This window comes from Vanessa cardui, chromosome Z (assembly GCF_905220365.1).
Source record: "Vanessa cardui chromosome Z, ilVanCard2.1, whole genome shotgun sequence".
Lineage (NCBI taxonomy): Eukaryota > Metazoa > Arthropoda > Insecta > Lepidoptera > Nymphalidae > Vanessa > Vanessa cardui.
In genome coordinates this window covers 1,097,311-1,123,854 of record NC_061154.1, presented here as the reverse complement: position 1 = coordinate 1,123,854, position 26,544 = coordinate 1,097,311, and the positions used below count along the sequence as shown (strand labels likewise).

Sequence of the window (26,544 nt, the reverse complement as noted above, 5' to 3'; positions counted from 1 at the left end):
GACTTCTCGGAAACTACACTTTTACGCATTTTAAACAAGTATTTAACATGTTTCTGCACTATCTCGCCATTATCAGCCAATCTCTGATTATATATTTACTTAAAATATCGGTAAAGTCAAAGATCTTTATCAATTGTAAGCTTTATCTAATTCTATTTTGCATTATTAATAAATATGCATGTTATTTCGATTTGCCTCTTGTTTGGGCGGTTAGGACCTTTTCTTATTTTATCTAGATATATTACAACACTAATTATAAGTCATTTTGTATGTTGAGTAGTTTTTGATATTAATTAATTCAAATAACAATGATGTTTCAACGTCGATCAGATTATATATATTAAAGATTGTGAAGTGTTTATTATAGAACATTATAGATATATCATGTATTAGAAGTCATGGGTATTTATTCTTTGTTTTATTGAAAGATAATATTATTATTAAAAAAACATTAATCGTATTGTTCTAAAACCTTTCACCTCTCGTCCTTCTCAAGTCTTCGTAGTTCATAAATTAACTTATTGATATTTTCTACGCCTTAAAGGGCGATACGTTAGCTTAAATTTATTCAATAGGTATCAATACAGAAAGAAATAGAAAATAATATTATTTATCATGCCTTGACATTGAACGATAATTTTTTAATAGCGCGACCGAACAGTTTTGATATTTACTTCGAACTTTTCGAAATAGGTTCTTTACCCAATATTTGTCAATATAATAAAAAAAAAACAGTTAATATTATTATGTTCAATTTAAACATACGATATATTATGAACATAATTTAATATGCTAAGAGTTCTCACTTCATCTTAGGATCAGCATAAATTTAAAAAAACATACACAATACAAAATGCTACGGACGTTCGCGAGAATTTTGTTCATTAATAATTTCAAATCGGTCACAAATAACGTGATTACCGATCAAATTAAAAAAAAAAACGACTATAAAATGCTGATATCATTATGGCTGAATTAAAAACGGATGCCTTAAATAATTTGTGTCTCACTAAAACATATGACATACTAATGTTAAATCTATTCGATTGCATACATAATATAAACAGATAAACTATGCCCGCGACCTTGTACGCGTTTGAATTTAACCAAAAAAAAAATAACCTAAGTTACTCCTTATTATATTTAAATTTGATGGGACTTTTACTGGCTATCTATCTGCCTATCTGCCAGTGAAAGTACCTTCAAAATCGGTCCAGCCTTTCACGAGATTAGCCGGAACAACCAGACAGACAAAAATTGTAAAAAATGTTATTTTGGTACATGTACCGTGAATACACACATATGCATTGTAAAAAAAGGCTATTTTGATATTACAAACAGACACTCCAATATTATTACATGTATAGATTAATAATGATAATAGAGTTTTAGTGACAAAGCCTTAAGGAATTATTTCGGAGATGATTATTGTACATCCGAGAGGATTAAACTCACCGCAGCTACCTATTCTATGTGAAAGGCATTAAGTTAAAATAATTAGTGGCACATGTCAAAACAGTCGTGAATGTAAGAAACGACGTTGTTAAATAGACGCCAGAAGTCCGTGTGTAAAGAATAAATTAGTTTGTTAATCCAATGATGTATGTATCGTTGTATGTCGTAACAAAAACTTATATTCCGACTCGGACAGATTTAATATCATAATTCGTTTAGCAGGTAAGTTCTCGATCCGTCCCATGCATGATACGTGTATCGATGGTGTTCGATAACACAGGGCGTTCCGATTCATTCACATTCACAAAGTTAAAAATATTGCTTTGAAATTGTTAGTTATTTTCGTAATCGAAAACAGACTCGCGATAAAAGTGACGTATTAAGGCGTCGTAGTTTGAGGTACGCCGCTGCCGCGTGGGTGATTTTGAATGATAATGATCATAACAACATAAAAGTAGCCAAAGCACGTAATATATGACGTGTAGTAAAACTTCGAGGAAGGTGTTAAAAGGGCCGTGAACGTGTCCCGGTAGATGATTCAATCATTCATGTAGGAATGCTCGTTTATCATCCGTAGCGAAAGTGTTAACGCCGACCCGCCTTCAATGGATCTACTTTTTTTACACGCCTTTTATTTCATCTACAATTTATTATACCGTTTTGACTGCGTAAGAATAGTCGTGTTCGAGCGATCTTTGTTTAGTTTGAAATTTAGATGTCGGGTTATGACAGCGCTTCTTTATCGAACAGACAAACAAATATTTAAGTTTTTGTCTGTTTCTCGAGGATTTTACCCTTTTCCACGGCACACGAGGAATGTACTATATAGTTCTGTTGAATATATGTTTGTATATTTGAATAGCTCGTGTGAACGGTATTTTGGATATAATACACGTATATATTTTTTGTATTAACTTCAGTTTATTTTGTATTATTTGACAGAAGATATAAGGTTCATATGTATTTGTAAGATTGTGTATTTTTTTATCAATATATGCTTAGGTTTCTCAAATGTTATATTATATGAGACATAATAAAATAAAAATTCAATTATTATGTAAAAAAACTCAATATAGTTTTATAGAGACTAAATTACAAGCGCTATAACATTCATTGGGGTGATTTTTTGTTAAATACAAAGATAAGTAATATTTATATAAAACCTATAACATTTACAACCAGTTTTTGTTCGCAAGTTCATTAAAAATTAATTTCAAAATGCTAAATATACGAATTAATAATCCTATTGATCACGCAATGAGTCGAAAAGCCTAAGTCAATCTTAAGACAAGTTTTTTGCTTGCAATCGCCCTAACATCTCGAAAATCTAAATGAAATAAACATTATGTAATTTAACTTTTCAGAAAGTAAATTTTCTTTTATATTTTCAATTGTTTTTTTATTCCTCATAAACTTTTCCTTCTTATAATTTCATTTTAAGTCGGAAGTTAAAAAAAAACTTAAAATACAAATATTATTCAATACCAATGGATTACAAAGTTCGTATAAAATTCGTGAAATTACGACATTTTGTTTGTAAACAGTTTCATTTCGACATCGTTCGAAATAAAATGAAAACAAAACTTCAAAATTCTACCACCATTTGAGATTGTTTTTCTTAGGAAGACTTTTAAAAGTACGATGTCAAAAAGTGTTCTCGTAAAGTTGACCAAACACTCGAGTCTTTTAAGTCGTCTTAAGACAGTCGTGTCTTGAGTCTGTGAGCAGCCTAAGAGCTTCGCGAGCCCCGTTTGCGTGTCAGCGGGACCGTTCAGCGGATTATGAAACTATTCGTCCCATAAAAATATTCCTAGTTGAACATATTATTAACGTTAATGGGATTATAGACGGATCCATTAAACTTATAGTGTTGCTACCAATAAAGATTATGACCGAGTTTTTTTTCAATCCGCACGCCTCACAGAACATTCTTGATTATTCATTAGTCACGTTACTTGTACAAATGTATTTGCAACATATTATATATTTTAGCCGATAATGCGCGAATGCATTACGTGTACAATGACTTGAATATATCATAGGATTGGAGCTGAAGTCACGGCTCGGCGCGGTCGCACCGATGTCGCACGCTGCCGATTCCGCCGAGCGCACATAAATCGGCGCCGCGGTATGAAACCAATAAATCCGAGCAAATGCAGATCCGAGTCGGCTTAGCTCGATTATTATTTGAAGTAACAGAAAACGGAATTATATCGGAGAGGTCGGAGCAACAAAGGGCGACAGCGCGACTGGATTACGCTGTCGTACTTGAGTAAAATTTATTATCGGATTTTCGATTCGGCCACCAATGAAGTTGTTGGACAACAAAATCTTTTGATAGATTTATCCTGGCTGACCGCATTAAGACGAGCTCCCGGGTTATTTTTAATGCATCGCTATAAATTTTTTGGACCCGCGCATCTCGACGGGCCGTTTCTTTGCTTTTTACGCGATTTTAAAACGTATATCCTATTAATAACTCGGGACGTACATGAAATTCATCATTATAAATGTCTGCTTTCGAAATTTTTTAATGAAATATTAAAGATCATTCCGCTTTTCGTTGTTCGATGTTCGATCGTTGAATAATTATAGCGTTGTTAGCTTGTACGAAAGTATAATATCAATGTTTATATTCGACACAAATGCGTTTTGTCTGATGTAAAAAATATTGTCTTAGTTTGTATTGAGATTTACTGACTTTCAATGATGTGAGGAACAGAGAATAAATTCTTATAATCCTTGGATAGGTTTTTATTAGTATTCCAATGCCTAACATGTCATTGTAAAATATCCATTTAGAAGAGCATTTTGCTAAGAATTAAAACAATCTACAATAACTTCAATGCCAAAGTCGATTTCCCTCTTCGTATAATTTAACTCATATTGTCAAAAGTAAGACTTATAAAATATACCATATCAAATGCATACAATATATTAACCCTAATATTAAACAAACGAAGCTTAATAATACAAAGAATCCGTCCAAGAATCTCTATTAAAATTTGTCAGAGATGATTGATGTACAGACTCCAATCAACCCATTAAATAATAATAATAGTTGAGACGAACCATCGCATCGATCCATCAAGAAATCAATAAAACTCGCTTCAATAATAGATTTAGTTAAAGCTACCGTGAATGTGATACCGGAACGTCGTTCGACAAGTTCTAGGTAGATAAAGATTTAAGATCTACCGCAGACGAAAACGGCCAAATTTTATCGTATATTTAACTCTATTTACATGAAGCATAAAGACTATAATTCAAATAATGAACCATAAAAATATTTAAATGATCCGAAATCTTAGATACAACAAAGAGGCTTTAAAGCAAAATTAAGATTATCTGAAATTTAAACAAAAAAAAGTGACAAATGTAAAAAAGTCAATGCTCAAAATATTATCAATTAATTAAAAAGCGAAATGTAAATATATGTATCATTTACTAAAGATAGTAAAAACTAATTTGTGCAACTAATAAAATACATTACTTTTCCAATCAGGCGGCAGGAATCGAGCTGAAAGAGAATCTCGCAGCTAGTGCTGCGAGCTGGCCCTACCCTACAGTCTATCATCCCTACGATGCAGCCTTCGCTGGATATCCATTTAATGGGTAAGTCTTTAGAAGTTTATTGATCATCGCACATCATTCAACACCATAGATAAGCTCTAGACGACTATTTACATCAGCAGTTGCTTATTTAAGATCAAGTTAATCAACGTCTAAAACTAGAAGTGATCCGTTTCCATCATTCGTATAATTTTCTCTCTTAGAAAATAAGTTTCGAAACACATTCGTTAATAGTTATTGATAGATACTTTTCGAAAAGTTATTGATAACTAGGATTGATAGTCTCTGATGCTGTGGTTGAAATATGATCAAAGTTAGATAGATCAAGAACTAGAAATTTTTCAATGAAGAAAAATCTTAGAAGTTAGGCCCTCAACTTTTAATGACCTAAATGACAATAGGTTGAATATTCAATAATTTCAAATGATAAAAAACATTGAGTGTTTGCTTGAACAAACGAAAGAAAAGGAAACGATATATTGAAATCAGATGAAACTATTAACTACCAATAATATATATTCTTTACCACAATATTTAAGATAGCATATTTAAGATTGGGTCTCTCTAGTGACCATGTCAAATAGTTTCCAAAGATATGCACCACATTTGTCAAGTATGGGTAGTTTTTATTTTGACTTGTTTATGCTTCCGTATTAAATAGTGAAAAATAATTTGATTTTAAGTTAATAAGACAAAGTCGTAGCTATCATTTTACTCAAATATCGATAAAATCTTTAAAGTTATATCTTTACATACAGTTTTATTAAAGTTTTAAATAGGGTAATACTTAGGCTTAAACACGATCTACTGTACACAGATTTGATTTCCCCTGACCTAGATTGTCATGAATACTATTATTGTATATTACAAATATCTGTCTGTGGGTAAGCTTTCAAACACATATTATATTACAATTCGTACAAAACGTAAACAAGGCCATTACTATGAAAACATCGAAATGTTTCGAAATATTATGTTTTCGTGCAGATTCCGTTTCGAGTCCCATTTCAATATTATCTAATAATATTTTATATTTAGTATATTTTGATATTAAGTTCCTGTATTCTATAATAAAAGCCACTAGAATTATTTGATTGGACATAAAATTTCAAATATATATTTTTTTGTTATATTAGCCGAAAATATTATAGACTACGTGATAATCTTGGTCATTTTCTTCTTCGTATGAAATAATAGATACAAACAGAGCTAGTAAAAATACAGATAACAAAATAAAATTACAAATGTTCAAAATGCATTGTTCGCTCTACATCACAGCCGTTACATTATATTCGGCTAATAGAAGGTAACCGCTACTATAATTGGTAAATTCAAGTCTTTATCAGTACAAACGCGACCGAACACAAACTTAAAGACACATACAAGAAACATCGTTCTTATGTAAACTGATAGCGGCATATTGGAAAGGATACTGAACATGAGTTTATTTGATATGAGTTGTGTAGCGATTACCGACGCCTAGTTGTTTGTCGGCGTTAGGGCCCAACGTTAGCGTCGTACAAAAAAAAATGCAACTTCGATTGCGAATATTAACATTTATATTATAATTTGAATTATTTTCCTTTTAAACTGAAATGGTTTTAGTTGATGTATTGAAAGAAAATCACTTTTTTTAATTGACATTTTCCCTCTGATCTGTGTTTGTTAAAATGATGCTTAAAATGAAGAATCAAATAAGATAATACATGATTTTGTTCATTGCACTCAACTTATCAAATCATGTATAGTTTTCACAGTCAGTCAGATTTCATTTATTATACGAAAGACCCATCATATGAGATTGTCTGTCTTCAATTTGTAAAGATAGCGATATGTCTTTTTATAACAACAACGCTTTAAGACCTCAAACACTGTCTAACTCTTAAATAAAAAATATACACATATCAAGCATTTTTTTAATGCTTTACAAAATTTAAAACGAAACGATGCTGTCACATGTACCACGTTAAAGAAAATGATTCGACGATAAATAATTTAAAGGTATCGCTTAAATTTCAAAACAGATGTACTTTGGAACACTAATTTATTACATCTGCAATTAATTACGAATTAATAATAATGTCGAGAGAAACATATAAATGTTTAATTATAAACAAACTTAACAAATGTAATGCAAAGGAAATAAAAATAAATACTTATTAAATATCTCGTATTTTTCATAAGTGTCCAATCAAAGTTTATTCAACCGAGCAATACTGAGCCATTATTAAGTATAATCTGCCTCATTAGTATATATAAGTCATAAAGCCGCAGACTCTAGATTTAACCACGGCTTAAGACATTAAAAAGGTACTGAGTTTATCGTCTATAAATTCTTAGCCAATATTGCATCTGAAATGTTTCCGGTCGAGTCCGATTTGCTGTCATAATTAGGAAGTAATGATAGAGTTTGCTTGTGCTTGCGCATGCACATAAAGCAGTCTGCCCACAACACCATCGTAACATGGTCGAGTTATATCTGATACGGAAATAAGGATGAAACATACAATATACCAACCGTATCAGATGTTCACCTGCGTGGCCTACAATTTCGCCTCGTACTTTTTAATACCGATTAACCGTTCAAAAAAAGGTGTTTTTCAATTCGATTTTTTTTTCTGACGGTACCCTAGCACGCTGTAAGATGACGTCCAATAGAGCAGACTCAAGTTCTACGCAGGTGTTTTCCAAGATAATCTATAATCTGAATTCAAAGTAACCACACAACAACATCATCCAAATTAGAAAGATAATGTTTAACAATTAATTATTATAAATATACACCAATAAAAGATACATCGTTTTAATAAATTTTCTTGTCAAAACGAGTATTCGATATGTATTCGCATTGTAACGCTTCTGATTGACAACTATTGTGTCATATTTATTGCAAAACGAACGAATGATTGATCGAGTTGAACGATGTCAACTGTTTTTTAAATTATTAAATTTACTAGCTTCGATGGTAAAGCCACAGAGAATATCGAAACGTCTTTGCATAATGCTGGTAAATTTCATATACATGTCATGTCATACATACTGCAGTGAAATAAAGTACATTTACTGAACACTTAGTTATGTGCCTGATGTGAATGGAAAGTCCGTTATTTCTTAATTGTTAAAATATATTTTCAAAAAAGGAACATACATAGTCTAAAATTCTCGGATTAAAAATCGAAAACATAGATAGATAAACTGTTCATTGCAAATCACAGAACACAGAGTTTAAACAAAGTAGCTTTATTTATAAACTCGCAAAACATAAAACGAAATGTCCGTAAAGTGTTTTGATATCAGGAGTCATCAGTCATCATTCATTTATATAAATCGAGGATCGAAATGAACAAACCATTTATTTCAGTGACCTCCTAGAATCATCAGACAATCTCATCAGAAAGAAAATGTGCATTATTATTATTATATAAATAAAGGCGAGTGTGGAAGCACTTTAAATAGTGTAGATCGACTCAGGATACCTCGTTTAGATCTATCGCAAATCACTATATTATGACGGCGATCGTTTTATCCATAATTAACGTTAACGATCAGTGATGATAATATCGAACTGCTTATAAGTAGCCGCTTTTGATACGACAATAATAACAATAATTACCTATTTATATAGAACGAACAATCTACATACTAATGATAATCGATGTGTATTTCTGTTGAACTACAAATTAAATTTAAAAAAAAGGTTTTATATGTTCTTTACGTCAGAATTACGATATAGAGACATTAATAATTATTTCATACATGAAATACATAGTTTATATATACACAGCAAAAACTTTTTATTTTTAGTAATATTCGTTCATAGGAGTTTATAACCGTCAATTCTCAAAAAAAAATTTGAATGAAATATTTGATCAATTTGGTAATACAACCAAATTCCAAATCCATATACTGAGTCTATCAGCCTATTATAATGCAGGTTTATAAGCAATTTAATTTATACTACAGTCAGAACTTTGTTGACAATGAAGGTACCATAACTTCTTATTTTATATAAGTTAGATAATATTTGATTTGTCTGGTGTCTGTTAGCATCACAAATATCAAAGGGTAGCATGGATACAAAAATCAAAGCAAACTTAGTTTAAAATTAAAAGCAAGAGTTCGTAATGTTACTACTGATAAATACATGTAAAGGTATTAATAAAATACAAGTATCAGGAAACGATACAACTAATGGCACTATATTACAAACAATAAAATACTGACATACATAAACTAACATAAAAAATATTAATAAAAACTTATCTTGATTCCGATAATAAAAATGGATAAAACATATGCATACAAGGATTATTTTATCAATACAAGAATAATTACCCGAAGCTATTTTATTTATTCGCCAATGTGATATTTAATGAGTAATGTAATTATTTTGTACGTAACTTATCACACACGAAATATATTTGTCAACGATTTTATGTCACTTGTTTTTTTTTTTAATGACCGTCAAAGGAAAAACTTTTGACGTATCTCATGAAAAAAAAAATAGTTTTCTTTTTAATTAACGTTGACATAAACAATAAATGTTTTTACATTAGTTTTGCGATTTCGTATATATTTAGTTCAACTGAAAGCTAGATAAGCCAATGATTATCACGTTTGTTCAACTCGCCTACATTTGCCTTTTCGTTTATAGGATTAAGGCCTGTTTTAGGGAATAACGGGAATCAATACTAATTCAATACGTCATGCTTTCAATCTGTGTACCGGAATCAGATCCATTACATCATGAAACGAATTACTTTAAAATTAACATTAAATCCTACCAGTTATGCAGTGTTAACGAGTAATATTAAAATCTCAGTGATTATACATCGACGTTTTAACAGTACAGAGTTACATCTGCATTAGAAGTAAAAGAGCAATGTTAGTAATACAAATAAAAATCTACGCAGTTATTACTTTTCAAAATTTATACATTAGTAAATAATAAAGTCAACTTCAGGTGCAAAGTATTTTTACTTCTGAAATGGATAGCGTTTGTAACAATATTACTTATTTGGTGTTACCGTTGAAATGTATAGCAAAAGAATTTTAATTTCAATTCTACATATGGCAACACATAAAACCATGAAATATTACAAACGAACAAACGGTTAACACGTTTTTCTAGCTTTATCTGTTCTCTTCATTAACGCTACGTAGTACAGTGGTGCTCGAATATTTTATAACTGGCTGTAAAAAATATTACTCAATAAAATAAACAAAAGTAAATTAAAAAAAAAAAGTTTCTCTTATGACGCTTTATATGTGTGTTTATTCAACGTGCGTACAATTCGCGCTTGTTATAAATATTCAGACTCGACATGAATCTGATCGAAATGCATTAATATTAAAATTTTATTTTGTAAATATAACTGAACTGAAAATTTAAATAGACTGATTCGAAGCTATAGTTGAAATATAGTTTGAATGTTTCGATAGCAGATCGGTCGTTGGTCAAAGATTTGAAGCCGTAAGTTAAGTTTGTTAATCCGCTCTGACTATTGCATAAAATCAAAATAACTTACATAAGTTTCCTTGACTATTAATAATCTCACAAGCCACTCAGATTTAACTTAAATCAGACTCAGATGCATCGTCACGACGATACAAAATATTTCAAGCGTTATATTCGCGTGGAAATGGTTCGACTTTTTTTTTGTTCGGAATAAAAATCAGCCTGTGTCCAGTTCCATATATAAACAAAAACTTTATGTCGAACTTCATGAACACAACAGTGAGAAATGAAAGCAACGCATCCTAGAACTCACTTTCAGATTACAGTTATTTCATCCAACTGTGATAATAATTCCATTTGAAAAAGATATCTTATATGTAAAAATAAATCATCAATCGTATATATATTTTATGAAAAAGGTTTTTATCCTATCAACTGTTTTGTAAGTCGTCTTTTGAACGCTGTTGCATAACAACTTACGTACCGTTTAATCGATCGCCGTCACAATAACTGGTACATATACACAACACACACTATACTTGGTGGTAGGACTTGCTAATCTGCGTTGAGACCACAGATCGCATCTTACTTAGATTTACTTTAGATTACTGCCTTTTCCGGTTTGGGATGTCTTTGAGAATAGTAACCACTTACCACTAGTACACCCATTTACGCAACTGCTTACCTGTTGCATAAAACACAGATTCTTTGAAAAAGTTATCATAAATTTATAAAAACAAATAATTTTCGATACAGAAATATATTTGACTCAATAATTCGATTGTCACTGTACATGCAGTTTTTGCTCTGTTAATTACAAACAGACGTCGGCTACAACATTGATCACGATAGGAAAACCATTAACATCATATAAATTCCCATGGTCGATAGTTAGTTGATCATCATCCTATTGTTTACTTCTTCGACTTATATTTTAAAACTAACGCATTTATGTAAGAAAGGTCAACAAAACATGTTCGTTTTTTTTTAATTAAGTCGACAAATGTTTGTTAAATGTGATATTTATTAACGAAAGACAAAAAAGTATTTTGCCTTTTTACATCACCGCATACATAACGCTTTTTTTTCTATTTCAAGGTTTAGTTTAAACAATGTCATATTACGAAAACAGAGCGTGTAGAGGCGGTCTTATTAATTAGTGACACGGGGGCATTTCATTCAGCTTGTATTTGTTGACATTTAGCTAATGCTCAACTCCATAAGGTCGAAGTATTAAGTTATGTAAAGTCAGGGAGCACGTTTGTTGCGCGTCGATGATCGCTAATACGTTTATATGACGAGTGGTAAGGCGCAGCGTACATAACCCTTGGTTGGGGTCCGGAATATGGACATGAAGGTACTTTGTCTATAAGCGGTCTATCAAACAATTTACAAAAAATCTATTTGACAGTTTCTAAATACATGCGATATAACAAACGTTATAATATGAATGAAAAATAAAACGTTGTAACAATTTTAGAATTAAATATATTTAAATTATATCCTAATAAATAACTTTATTTATCAGTATTTTAGGCAAATGGACTACCTGAGGCTAAGTGGTCACCATCGCCCATATACAATGTAGGTAATATTACCCATTGCTGACATCGCCAATGCACCCCCAACCTTGAGAAGGTGTTATGTCCCTTTGTGCCTGTTAGTTTCTCCCTTCAAAATGGAACACAACAATACTGACTAATGCTATTTTTCGGATTAACTTTTATATTAAAAAATAACGCCTAGTGTTAGTATTTCAACTGAAATAGCATACATTTTTAATATACAATTGGACAAATATTTGCGCCAATGGTTCTCTCCAGCATTAGTCTCTGGCAACACTTGCCATTGATTCCCTAACATGAGACATGATATCCCAAAACCTGTCCTCATTCCCAAGTATAGGAGTTATCTCTGTTTCCAGAGAACCAGGGTCAGAGTCATTATGACTTTATTATGACTAATTCCAGAGAGCTCAATAGGAGCAAGAACGTCGCTGGTGGCAAGCGCCTTTTTTGTAATATTATTACTGAGTCTATCTACCTTTCCATATGGATATCTGTGCTTAAAGCACAGCAGTATTCCCAGCCGGAGACCTATTGTTATGCCAAAACCTTCGTCATCATTTTATGGGTATCTATTGCGAGTAGGATCTATTCACTTGTTTAATTTTGATCCAGATACTTTGTGTATTAGAAACCAAAGCTACATCCATTATAATTATTCGAAAATCAATTTATTCACTTTATTTAATTCGATTTTTAATACTGTTAAACGTGGAAAATATTTTTAATAACGTCTTTTTATTAATATTGACATGTCCTTTCCACGGGGCCATCGCGGTTGGTGTACTCGTACATTAAGAATATAAATAAAATAAAGCATGATTCACATCGATACGACTTCTGGAAGTTGTAACGAAACATAACATAAAAGTGGCCGGCGAAGGAAGTCGCCCATATACAAGGCTCACGTACAAAGTCGGGCTCACCATATAGCTGTGAATAATAATGTTATTAGCTAGTTGTTTCTCGTAATTTTACTCGCATTATATTACTAGTTTATGTATCTATCTATAAATGGTCTTCCGGCAGTCATCCTGGTATGAAAAATTACGATCAACGCGTTTATTAGGAAAGTTATAGGATGTGTTCGAATTTCAAAAATTCCTTTTCTTTAATTTTTAATTTGTGTTTAAGATTCTCATATATTTCCTAATGTCATTGTTAAACATTAATACCATTAATACATTCATGTATATATTAAATCACTAATTTAATTCTGGCCTAATACATAGCCGAGTTAGTCTTTAACATAATAGATGTCAATAACATTATAAAAAAAAAAAAAAAACAATGTTACATGTACAGTAGGTACTATTATAGTATCATAAAAATTTAATTCTTAGTTACAGCTAAAAAAAAAACAGTAAAACCTTTTTATTATTAATTAAAAAACGACATTCCGGTCTAAATTCCATTTAATGATTAACGTCGAGTAAACTATCACCGCCAATAAATTCTTAACTTCAACTACGATTAAAATAAATGTGTGTAATTATACTTTTTTTATTACCGCACCTATGAGAATAATTCGGTGCAATTGTATGTCGTCTTCACATAAATACTCCTTGGATCGTGCTTACATATCTAATTGTATTTTATACGATAAAATCGTTTGAAATCACTTATTCAAAATTTTATGCTATAAATGTAATAATATATTATTATTGCTACACTGATTTCAATTACAGTGGCCAATCTCCAAGTCATCTGCTCCATAGATATCATAGTGTACGAGTGAGTGCGCAAACGCAACAATGTAATTGAAATTATGCTTTTGATGTTCGTTAAATCACCACAACGAATAAATCACACTGTCAGACCGTCGGAGACGGCTAAATAAGGGCTATTAAATAACCAATTAATATGTTATAAAACGCAGGGTGGCTTCACTAATAACGGTGTAATAGGCGTTCAGAATAAAGGCAGGTGTGGCAAGATGGCTGGCGATATCTGACACTATCTCTAACTTTAATCATTCGTCGACAATCACTATTATTGAATAAACACAAAAGTTGTTGTAATTATATATATATTTTTTACTAACAACCGACCGTAACGGTTGAACTCTAACAGGTAATATTCAGTCGAGCTTTCGACGACTTTTTAAATAACATCACTTCGAATGATTAATGACCTAAGCTTTATTCATGATATTGGTATATTTGAATATCGTGGTAAATCAATAATATATTTTAATAATGTTGATGTTTATGTATATTCGAAATTTCTAAATATAACTTAAGAAGGATTTATGTTATTTAGATATACATTTATTACCTTGTGTATTATGTCCTTATGTGTTCTGTACTCACTTTAACTGCTTTTTTTAATTACTTTGTTATATTAAGTATCTAAATTCTTACATACATACATCTTTTGACATTAGTTGACTAATATATTTTAGAAATCAAAATTTAACTATTTTACTATTTAAGGCTAATGTCACACATTTCCTCACGACCATAAGTTCTTTAATTATTAGCTTATAACGTTAAATAAAATAGTTTGAATCAATTCATAACACATATCTATTATAATTAGTTAATAATTGAATCAATATGTGATTTAATCTAATGAATACAGCTAGCACCGATAGCTATAGAGCTTCAGAGCTACAATTAGCAAGAGGTCGGAGGTAACGAAGAGTGACAGCCTCACTGAGAATAATTCACAGCGTCCCGTCCCTCAGCACTAACCGGTCAATCATTCAGAGAAAACGCTGACCCTTACTCGGGTTGAGCTCGGTTTGAGCTCGTTAACTTAGCTCAATCTCACTTAACAACTCGACCAAATCCACTAGTGATGTACGTTTCAATTAAATTACTTCACTTATTTCACCGAAATAATATTTAAATTTATTTGACAAAATTTCATATTTATAGTTCGCAATTTCTTTTCATGGGAGCACTCAAAACAGTTTTTAGTAACTCTATCTTAATTTAAATAGTTACAGTAATTAAAACATAAAATAGATTTATGTATAAACACGAACAATCCCTTCTTTTTTTGAAGTTAAATGTAGTAGTGCTTATTCCAGTATTCTTAAATGCAAATTGTCGCTACACATGGACTATGGAGCATAGGATTTAAGATATAGGGTCGATTTGTTTATATTAAGCAGTTGTTCGCTCCTAATTCGTATACAATTCAACCGAAAATCTTACCCGTGAAGATCAAATTTTCAGTTTCCGTCGCGAAAGAAATAACTTTACTTAATTACCGATTTGTTTTATAGATTATACGTAAATCATGTTTTTCCTAGTTTTTCTAACAAAAAATAGTGTAAGACGTTAATGTTTACTTAAAAGCAATAATAAAGTGTTCAATGCGAAATCGTTATCAGTAAACTTAGTTAATTCCTATTTAATATACCATGACATGGCGCTAATTATGTACTGTGTTATTATTTATGTGCATACAAGTGTGGTCTTTGAAACACCCTATATTTATTTACTGAAAACATAAAATTCTCTATTATATTTATACCAATACTATTAATGCAAAGAACTCGGTCTGTCTGACTGTTGCTGTTTCACGATCAAACCACTTAACCAAATTTAATGGAATGCGATATGAAGTACTCATGAATTTCAAAGAACCTCTTAAACACAAGCGAAGTCACAGCCGAATAGTATTTTTTTATGGAATAGGTTGGCGCACGAGCATATGTTCCACCTGATAGTAAGTGGTCACCATACCCCATTGACAATGACGCTGTAAGAAATATTAACTATTCCTTATATCGTCAATGCGCCACTTACCTTGGGAACTAAGATATTATGTCCCTTGTGCCTGTAGTTACACTGGCTCACATACCCTACAAACCGGAACACAACAATACTGAGAACTGTTGTTTGCGGGCTTGCACAAAGCCCTACCACCAAGTGAAGTATATAAGTCTTATTATCTTAAAATATTTATAATTTCAGAAGTACAGATATAAATTGTCGAAACATACCCCTAATGATAGCGGTATTATTTATATAAAGTATAATTGCGTATTTTTTCTCGATCCGACATATCGTTAACGTCGCGTCGTCCCGACGTTACGAAGGCTAATAATAATTTACAGAGTTTATTCGGACGCACCGTGTCGGTGCCTTTGGTCTCGTTATTAAAAATTTGAACGGACCGAATGGCGGAAAATCAACAAAAACTTCGTTTACATTCTCAATTAAAATAAGATTAAAGAGTCTCGGAGTTATTCTCTTTTGTATTATAATTACAATTTAATCTAAATCCACTTCAAGATACAAAACTTTTCAATTGGTAATCTTTTATTTTTATACTTAGTTTCAAATCAACCATCCAATTGTACAAAAAAAAATATAATATTATTAAAACCTATTGAGAGTTTATAGAAATATTTTTTATATATTGGGTTGGCAGACCGGCCCTCTCAGAAAGGAGGCCCTAGGCCCTGTGGTAAAGAGGGTAATGCCTTCAAAACAGAACGGCAATGCCAGGTATTGCTGCCTACAACTGAATCCTACCAAGTATCTAGACAAATTTTGACAAAAGATCATGCATATTGGCATCTTGAGAATAATACCTAAATGTTATGTATTACTTGGCATACTTATATAAGCTGGTGATTAGATAGATTCACACTGCAGGTCGTGAGTTCAAATTCGGTTATGAATATTTGAATTTTCAAGAGATTGAATGAAGATGTCTCAAGACACTATTAGACTTGTCTAAGGTCTGTTTATGTAAATGAGGCTGAGTCGTTGCTGTTATGGCTGACTTATAATTCAGGAGGTCCAATAACTTGGGTTCTATACCCAGACCGAGTCTTTACAAAGTTATGTGACTTATCTGTCAAGTAGCTCTACTCACACTGGCAGTAGGTTTAGTTATTCACAGTTCCCAACTTCCCCCCGGCCAAAGTCTACCAGGTGACATTCAAAAATCAATTAATTACTTTACAAAGGATTCGTTTCATATTATTTAATTATTATGGAACTTATAAATAGTAATTCATTTTATATAGATAATAATATTGTGTATTGTGAAGCCTATATATTCTATAAGTGTATACGTATAGTTACACTATCTGTCAAAACACAAATTGCCTTGTAGCAGAAATTATGATAGATAGAATATGTTGTATGTGTATATAGATAGAAAAACTAAAATGTATAATATATGATGTAAACAAAAGTGAAACAAATATAATACGACTTCTAAACTAATGGTTCAATTATTTCGCGTTACAATAACGCAATGGGAAAGCATTCGCTTCCCCGCTTTGTACGGAACCAGTTCCAATGATATTTTAAAAGCGATTACGGACAAAGATTGTCTAGGAATTCTGAGGAACGCTGAAAAGCTTGAATATTCGACATAGCCATCCTCCTGTGGAAGGTATCTCATTTATCTGTTTCGTGATAATGTACAAGACATTCGCAATAGACATTATTTCAAATAACGTAGTAGCTGTATACGGTAATAAAATAACTTCATGTAATATAATGTGACGTTGTTTAATTATAGTCTCTATGTTTAAAGGTGTAAGATTTATATTTCCATTGTTCGTATGACGGGTTAGGATATTCCGTGGTTGTTGGGGATCAAAGGTTGATTAAGTACAAGGATCACTTGGATTTGATTTAACACGGCGTCGTGTTTCGTATAGGTTTTTAATTTTAATAGACTTTTTGATATCTTAATACTAAAAATTTCCTTAATATTCAATCCTAGAAAAAATTGTCTTAGCTAGAATTCTTAGTTTGATTATTATTAGTATTATAGCCGTTTAATCTACTTGAGATCAAGAACACAGCCACATTGAAAGATAATGTAGTTAACATATATTTTCATTAGCTATCTGTATAAAATTTAAATTGATATATAAAAAAGAACAGCCTTTAAATGACCCATGGTTGGAAATAGGCGTATCGTTATTCCATATATAGTGTATAACTACAATAACTTATACATTTGTTATGAAAATTTTTTAAAACAATTTGAATAATGTTTAGTTTAAATCTGATAGAATTACGATCTTAGAAAGGCTCCCTGAGAAACTCACTAAGACATAACGACACTTGACTGTTTACGAGGCCTATTGTGCATTTAAATAGAGGTCGATTCAATTCTTTCGAGATTATTTCGAAAATACGGACACACTCTTCGTGCTTGTAATTCTTAATGCCCCGAACACACGAAAAGGCAATGCGAATAATTTAAATTTGTAATTGTTGCGGCAAATCAAATAATTTTCAACTGAATATATCATTAATACTGTCGTTTTAGTAATGGTCCCTTGGTACAGTCGCGCCGAAGTCCATACTCGGACACGAACCCGTTACCCGTTGGTCGTCAACCGCGCCGTGACCGGTGTACCAACGCGTACCACCACTTCCGCTCTGCCGGCATAATTATAAGCGGAAAATTCAACACCACCCGACTTAGAAGAAATTTGACGAACCGCTCGCATGTCATAACCACGTAAATTTATTCCTTATTATTATAGCACATAGGATGAAAATTGCCTCGAACTAATCTAGATAGGTCCGTCGGTAAAAGAAACGAGAATCGACTGGTTATATACAACGAATATCTGCATAACAAAATGATGCTTAAAGTGTTAAGAACAAGAGCGAATTTCCCGTCAAGTAAAACGGCTAGCGCTGTCAACAGAAGCTCTGTGGATTCAAAGCACGTATCAGTCTATTTGGCCCCCAACGATTCGATATTGTGATCACAAAGTAACGATTACTCATACTAAAGTTTATTTAAGACAGGAAGAAATTGCAATTGTATTCCCTTAATGTTTATAACTTCCCAATAAGACTGTTTTTGTTTGCACAAATCGTAATTAAAGGCTTGTTTATTACGAGATTGAATCTTAATGAATTTAGCAAGTCGGCGTGAAATATTAAATCGTGTTTACGGAAAGTTTTATACAAAGTCTTTGTGGTCAGTTATATTCTTTTAGCGATCGAGTTTTTACAAGCGAACTGAAGCGGTCTGTTTAATAATAATCAAGTTAAAATAATGAAGAAACAATTTTTTTTTTTTTTAACAAAACGTGCTAATGGAACGAGGATTTTGATCCTGTTTTTATGATTATTATTTTTATAACATTACCCTTCAATAGTATTGTAACTTTTTATTAATTTTATATATATTTAACAAATCGACACAAATCAAAAGTAATATAAATAAAGATGTTACATATTTTTTAATAGTCAATACCTTTATATAAAACTAGCGACCCGCCGGGCTTCGTACGTGTGCAAAGCTGCAAATAAATATACTGCAGATTTTGCTTATCTCTTTGCTTTATTGTCCATGTGTTATATACAGAAAACTTTTCCCCGAATCACTCTATCTATTACAAATACCGCATCAAAATCCATTGCGCATTTTAATTTCAAGCATACATAAGGCCAGACAGCGACTTTGTTTTAAACTGTGTAATGTTAATGAAGAAAATTTTAATAGATTTCCAGTTTAACAATTGAAAATCAACAGCGATGTAGGCCATTATCCTCTATTAAATATTACCAAGAGATTATAATGTTAATAAAAATGTATATATTTTTATAATAGATTCAAGCAACGACAGGGCGACATAGCAGTGACGTAGAATACTAAGAAGTGTGTTCGATTGTTTTGTATGACAACTGTCATTAACTATAGTATTGTATTGTGACCACCGCGTTAGTTAACTGGCTTGCTTGTAAAATACAGGCGAAATTAATCATCTTTACTTTTTCATATAATTTTGGAACTTCAGTTGACCCTGATTTCTTTTGCTTAAACATTATTTATAGCTATTAGATAGAATTCGAAAAGCACCCTAGCAGATTCTGATAAAGGATCTGATGAATACTCTGAAATAATCCAGCGTCGATAAACGTGCTTTTGAAATGAGTTAAGAGTGACTTAGGAATTAGATTAAATAAATGTAAAACATAATATTTTCATGTAAACGAATGCAATCATTATCTTGAGTATATCGTTGGTTCTGCTAATCTATTCTACATATTCTATTGATATGTATACTTACTTTAGTTCCGACAAATCATCATTCATAATATTGTAACAGTTTTCCAGTTATTATTAATTAACCAATCAGCAACGTTTGCTTCTTCGAATAAACGTAATATAAATTGCATTTAATTTCATTGTATACAATCTCTAAGCTGAACGTATTAAATACTATCATAATATTGCTATCTCTTTCTTACCTATGATGGTCAAAAAGATATCAAATTGGCAAATAAATAAATATAACAACAAAAGCACTTTTAAATAAAATGCTTTTTGATTTGCATTAATTAAGTAAAATGTAAGTCCCATGTAGTAAAGTGTGTTTGAAGTGAGAACAATTATAACCTAAAATAAAAGATACCACGTGGCATAGTCTGTCAGACGCCATTAAAAACTTAAATATATTTACTAGAATAAATTTGTATATAATTTATTTAATTGTATTATGTCACATTGAAATAGTAATTATTATAATTAGGGATTCAAAAATAGAATGGTACGCGAAATAGGTTTAGAGATGCTAACTGCAATGGTTGTCAATGATTGGACTACGTGTATTTCGAAATATAAAGTAAATGAAGTTACGATCAGATTAAATTAATTTCAAACAAGAATACTAGCGACAGAATAAACAGACAGCGTGAAACTCGGTTTAATGCAAATGAATGGCGAGATTTCTTCGAAGACAACATGGCGATACAGTAAGGCTCGTACTGGATGATGCGTCACCTGGAACGTCGGAGCGCGCGCCTATAAAGTCGAAACGGAGGCTCACGTTCCGTGTCGCTCGCGGACATGATGTCACCGGTGCTAGCGGCGTGTACCGACACGCTCCTCCGATACAGCACACAGTTAATCGAGGATACGTGTACGGACAACGATTTACAGCACAAAGTGCCAGTCCACCCGTGTATTACCAATCTATGGAACAATAAAGAGTACGCGGCGTTGCATGACAATGAGTACGGCGTATGCAGGCAGCGCCGCGCGTGCCATTAGTAAGCGGCACTCGGTTCGAAGTAATTGACCGACGGGCTAATTTCATTCTAGCCGCATTGGTGGCTTCCTCTTTCCTCTTTCCTATCGGTCAGCGGCGGCCACGAGGCGGCCACGAGGCGGCTCGGACATGATCTGTTACATACGTAATTCAATTTCTGGGTTACCTTTTTAATAAAACCTCCGACGACTTTGAATCGGTGAGGCTTTTATTCGGGATTCAATTAAAGATAAGGATCAAAAATCAACGCTTGTATGCACTTGTCGGATCGTCCCCTAATAGAGAAGATAACAGGGTACATAATAGAATGATCTTATTTCATTCAACCGATTTTTAAGCCCCAGCGCTTAAAGACTTAACGCGATTAAATGCGCCAGAGAGTGGCCTTATTTTTAATAGATAGATTTATTTTGACGAGGAGCTGATCACTTATTATTTCAAAATTAAATAACATCTTGAAATATAACTAAAAATAAATCATTATAAACTTATTATAATAGGATGAGATTTTATTTGAAATTGTCTTACTTAAATACGATTGATATCTGACATTTTATTAGATAATCTAAACTATGAAATATGCCTGTATGGAAGGACTATATTTCGTCATTGATTTTATGAAATACTCAAAGGGATATTTCAATTTACAATTATAACACACGAGTCGTTCTGTGTTTAAAAGGGTGTGTTTGATAATTTGTTTTTAATCAACAGACCCGCAGTTGATTCAAATCCATAACAGTTGTATTTAAGTATTATTTCATTTCGAATGAATTTTTGACACTCTAAATTTGTATTTACAATTCATCTCATCGTGAATTACAAACTTGGATGAATATCCATCAACGCGTATTTAGCCAGCGTCGTGGAATAAGCTCCAATTTCCCAAAGAAAAAGTTAAGTGGGGTTACGTTTTTGTAAAGGATCCCATACGTTTAAAAGCATATAACTTACCTCAGTGCTCGTATCTGTAGTCAATAGTAACATGCTATCTAGTAGTCTTAGTACACATACCAAACATCTGCAATTTGGGGTGACCACAGCCTAATAACCGTTCATCGTGTAGATTGGTCAGTCAACTCATGTATTACACCTAGGTAGCTGGCAAATGACAAATTAGTGGTCGCGCCTGATCACTATAAAGCTATTTACATAAATGAAGATAGTTATGGCGCATGCTGAAATTGTTATCAGCTTAAACGCGAAATAACTGTTAATATGTATTACGGTATTAGTGTCAAATTATGTTGGATAAATTGACTATTTATTTTAAAGTCGTTGCAGTTTGAAAATGGAACTGTTTCTTTTTATTTTTTATTTGTAGGCTAACCGAGTATTAAATTTTAAAAGTGCTTTTTTTTAAATTACAACATAAATTCAAAATAAGAACAGTATTAAATATCACTATTTAAACATGGCAACTCTAGAGTTTTATTATAATTGTACAATTAGTATTTACTACTTACTATCCCAAAACGAACGCACACAAATTTTTCATAAGAAAAAAAAACCTAACTATATATACCCCAAGGCACTCAGTTATTCATCCTTAATTTATTTAGCAAAGCAATAAAATTTATGACGAATACGTAACTAATTAGCTTCAAATATAACACTAAAATACCCTAATTATAACTGTGTTAATGTTTGTGAGAAGTCTTAAATGTATTTTAACATTCGAATTACAATCCAAATAATAGTTACGTTAAAATCATTCAATCAAACATTAATCAATTATTTATTGATTTGATACTAAAATATACATTTGAAACTAGTGCCGCGGCTTCGCTTGCTTTCAGGTGTTGTTTATAAGGCAGAAATTTCATCAAATTCGATTCAGTGTTTACACAACATAGTGACAGATGTACAGTTACATTCTCATTAATAAAATAAGTATAGTGTCTGCCAAATTTCATATTGTGTTCGTTCGTGTATAGTAAAGTAAGTAAAATAACAGCCTGTAAATTTCCCACTGCTGGGCTAAGACCTCCTCTTCTATTCAGGAGAGGGTTTAGAACACACGAAGGCGGGTTGATGGAATGCTCACGTGGCAGAATTACGTTATAAACGTTCGTGTATATAGTAAAATATTCGTGGTCGTAGTGTCACATAACAGCTTACATTTTTCTGCTAAAACAACACAAAAAGACATGTTCGCATCACGCTTGGCCTCTATTCGATTAGTGAAAACGTACTTAGCTTCGACCCTGTTGTTTAAGTATATAATCCAATTTCTTGTAACATGACCTAAGTTGAGAATGAGCGTCAGAAATTTGTTTGTAACGAAATCTAATTATAATGGACACATTATTTCGATACTTGATATATAAAAAGAAAATTCCGAACAAGACTGCGCAACGCATACTGCGTTAAATTATAATTCAAAAATATATATTACAAGGTATTTAAAATTGTAAGAACAAATAATGTTTTGTTAATTTACAAAGTAATGCGTTCAATATAAGCAGAGACTTGGTATTAGTATCTAACTATATTAGCCACGTAAATATTAGTTAAAACCTCATTCTACTTACGACGATTTTTCTTAGTGTTGTACTGTTGTCACAAAGTCACTATACTATAAATAGTTGCAACATAAACTGTTCAGTATCACAATTACAAAGAATCGGTTGGTCAATGCTATCATCGAGAATATAAATCGAATTGTGTAACAATGCGTTCGAGCTTCATAAAATTCTTCGATATTAATAATATGTCAGCAATAAAATAAGACGTGACCCATGATAACAAATGAACCGTGATCGCGACACTTAATTTTCACTAGTTTATACGTTCCATATTGAACGACTTGTGAGGTCCAGGAACTATCGGCGAATCTTGGCGCCGGAACGTCGTAAGACTGACGAGATCTTAGACGGAACACGCATTTCAAACTCGACAACACCACTCACTTCACTTATTGGGTTTCATTCCATCAAATATTCTCTATATAAAAATTAAAAAAAAAAAAAAACATGTGTACCTACTGATGATGACGATCGCCTCCTGGCTATTTCTAATCATATACTACTATGTATCTTATTAATTTGACAAAAAAAAGACCCGCTGAGTTTCTTTCGCCGGTTCTTCTCAGGTCAGGGTGTTTCTTTTTCCGAACCGGTGGTAGTGTTTATTTGACAATCAATAAGTAAGTGTAATGTTTCTATATTGAATAAAGGAATTTGAGTTAGAATTTGAGTTTGAAGTTACCTCTATTTTGCTTTAAGAAATATATTTATCATTACATAGTTTAAACAAAGTAACTTACCGTCGTCTGTCCCTATCTATTAAACTTCAATGCGGTTATTTTTAATAGAAAAATTTATTCCAAAAAGTTTTTGTATAATACACGGACAATATAGTAATGAAACACTGATAATTTCCATTGTGATTTCGATAAACAAATTTATATTATTTAATTATTATATTATAAGCAGAAAAGTTTATGATTATAGGATTTATTGTCAATCTATAAAGTCTTGTCCTAAGAATAGGCGAGTGTAGTTGCTGGCTTTATCCGCTGCAAATAACTTTGTACAGCACTTTAAGCGGCTGATAGTGTAAGTTAAGAAATGGCGCTTATAGGTACGAAATACATTTTTCAATGTATCAACGTTATTGATTCCACGTTATATACAGTTTATAGTTGAGAAACTTTGAACTAAACTTAGCTACGTAGTCTATTGTTGGAAACAATGTTGTCTGATATTAATGCGAACAGAAATATGTCTTTTATCATTATAATATGACGTCTTGTGAGGTCTTGAAATTACAAATGATAACGCTCAATGCTTACAAGCAAAATTTACAATTGATTTATTTTAAAATAAAAAAAATATAATCGAACATTTAAGTATTTACAATATACAATATTGATAAAGATATATTATACAGTATTTACAATATAATATATATTTATCCTAACTTTAGTAAACCATATAGTTAAGTGAAAATGGACAAAGGAGGTCTTATGGCGTTAAAATTAAGTAAATTAAAACAAACCTCCTTCGGCCATTTTTTTAAGACCACGTCAATTCACATATACTTCCTAAAAATATAATTTAATGGAATAAAAAATCACTATAACACATATTGTAAATCAGTCCAAATAATTATTTGAATTGCTTTAAAGATATATTTTTAGCAACTTTTAATAACATTATACAAAAATATATATACATATTGTAAAGTGCAATTACTTACATATCTTGTAAATACAAGTCTTAATAAAACATGTAATCTTAAAAATTTAGACGACAATTTCTTATACTAACATAAGCATAATTATCGTTATTAGCGATAAAAATAAATCATACAATTTAATAATAAATAGTTATTATTCAAATTAAAATACTTTCAAAATTACAGTAGATATTAATAAAATTTTAAATTTGGAATATTTTTAATAATCCCTACTGTAAAAATCGTGATTAAAATAAGCCAGACGAACTAAATTAGTTAAAAATTTAAACATAAAATCACGCTAAATCGAGAACTACTAAAATATGACGTTCCAATTTACTACTAGAAATTCGTTCTACGTCATTCGAAATAAAACTGCTTCTAAAACCTCGAAACTAAAAAAAAAATTTCAATATTTATGTAATAGAATTTATGATTTTGTATTGTTGTTATTTTGTTATTTATTATCTTTTATTCTAGCTACTTGTAGTCCAATCACTTGAGGCATAATTGGCGAATAAGAGGCGTGATCATCTTCGTTTTAGTTGATCTAAGATTATACACTAAAAAGAAAAAAAATCATTGATTTTTTTGTTACATTACATTTGCATAACACAAAGTCTTGTAATGTGGAAGCGATATACATTATGTATGCTTACATTATTTATATATTAATAGCGTCAATAGTCCAAATTTAACGCTAAATAATTATGTGCTAAAAACTTATGCGAAATCTTCTTAGCACAGATTAAAAATAAGCTTCTATCTATTTTACTTTATTAACTACTGTTACGGGTATTTTAGTCATTGTAATTTTAATAAAACATAAAACCTTTCAAAAATACCCGATCTTTTGTTTAGACAATCAATCAATTATCGATGATGAAATGCTCTATACAAAACTTTATAGTCTCTATATTTGTAAGTACACATTTTTGTCACTAAAATGGAACATCATATTATTAAAATCAAATTATTAAATATAGTGACACAATTCTAACTCGGTATCGTTGCAAACAATGTTTGATAACGTTTCACGTCTTCAAATACTAAGACATCTCCAGTCCTTCTCTTTAATAAAAAAAAAAAAAAACAAATCAATAAACAATCATCCAAAATATATAAATATCATCCATCCTTAATTGGAATATTCTTGAATATGTTCACTGTATATAAATAATGAAACGATTTCAATCGAATCGTAAACGTCTCTAATGAAATCGATTTACATAAAGTTTGTAAAGAATTACCTTTTTAGCTATATTGCGACTGCAAAACAAATATATCCCTTTATTTTTATACTAGTTCGC

At 31.4% G+C, this 26,544-nt stretch overlaps 1 protein-coding gene across 3 annotated transcripts in view; it reads left to right on the top strand.

Moving 5' to 3' along the window:
- LOC124543176 (homeobox protein caupolican) overlaps nucleotides 1-26,544 on the top strand; it is a 62,829-nt gene that overhangs the window by 23,381 nt on the left and 12,904 nt on the right. For all 3 annotated transcript variants that reach the window (XM_047121255.1, XM_047121254.1, XM_047121252.1), the window contains exon 3: nucleotides 4,961-5,070. In XM_047121255.1, the coding sequence (XP_046977211.1) occupies nucleotides 4,961-5,070 (110 nt within the window). The remainder of the gene's footprint in view (nucleotides 1-4,960; nucleotides 5,071-26,544) is intronic.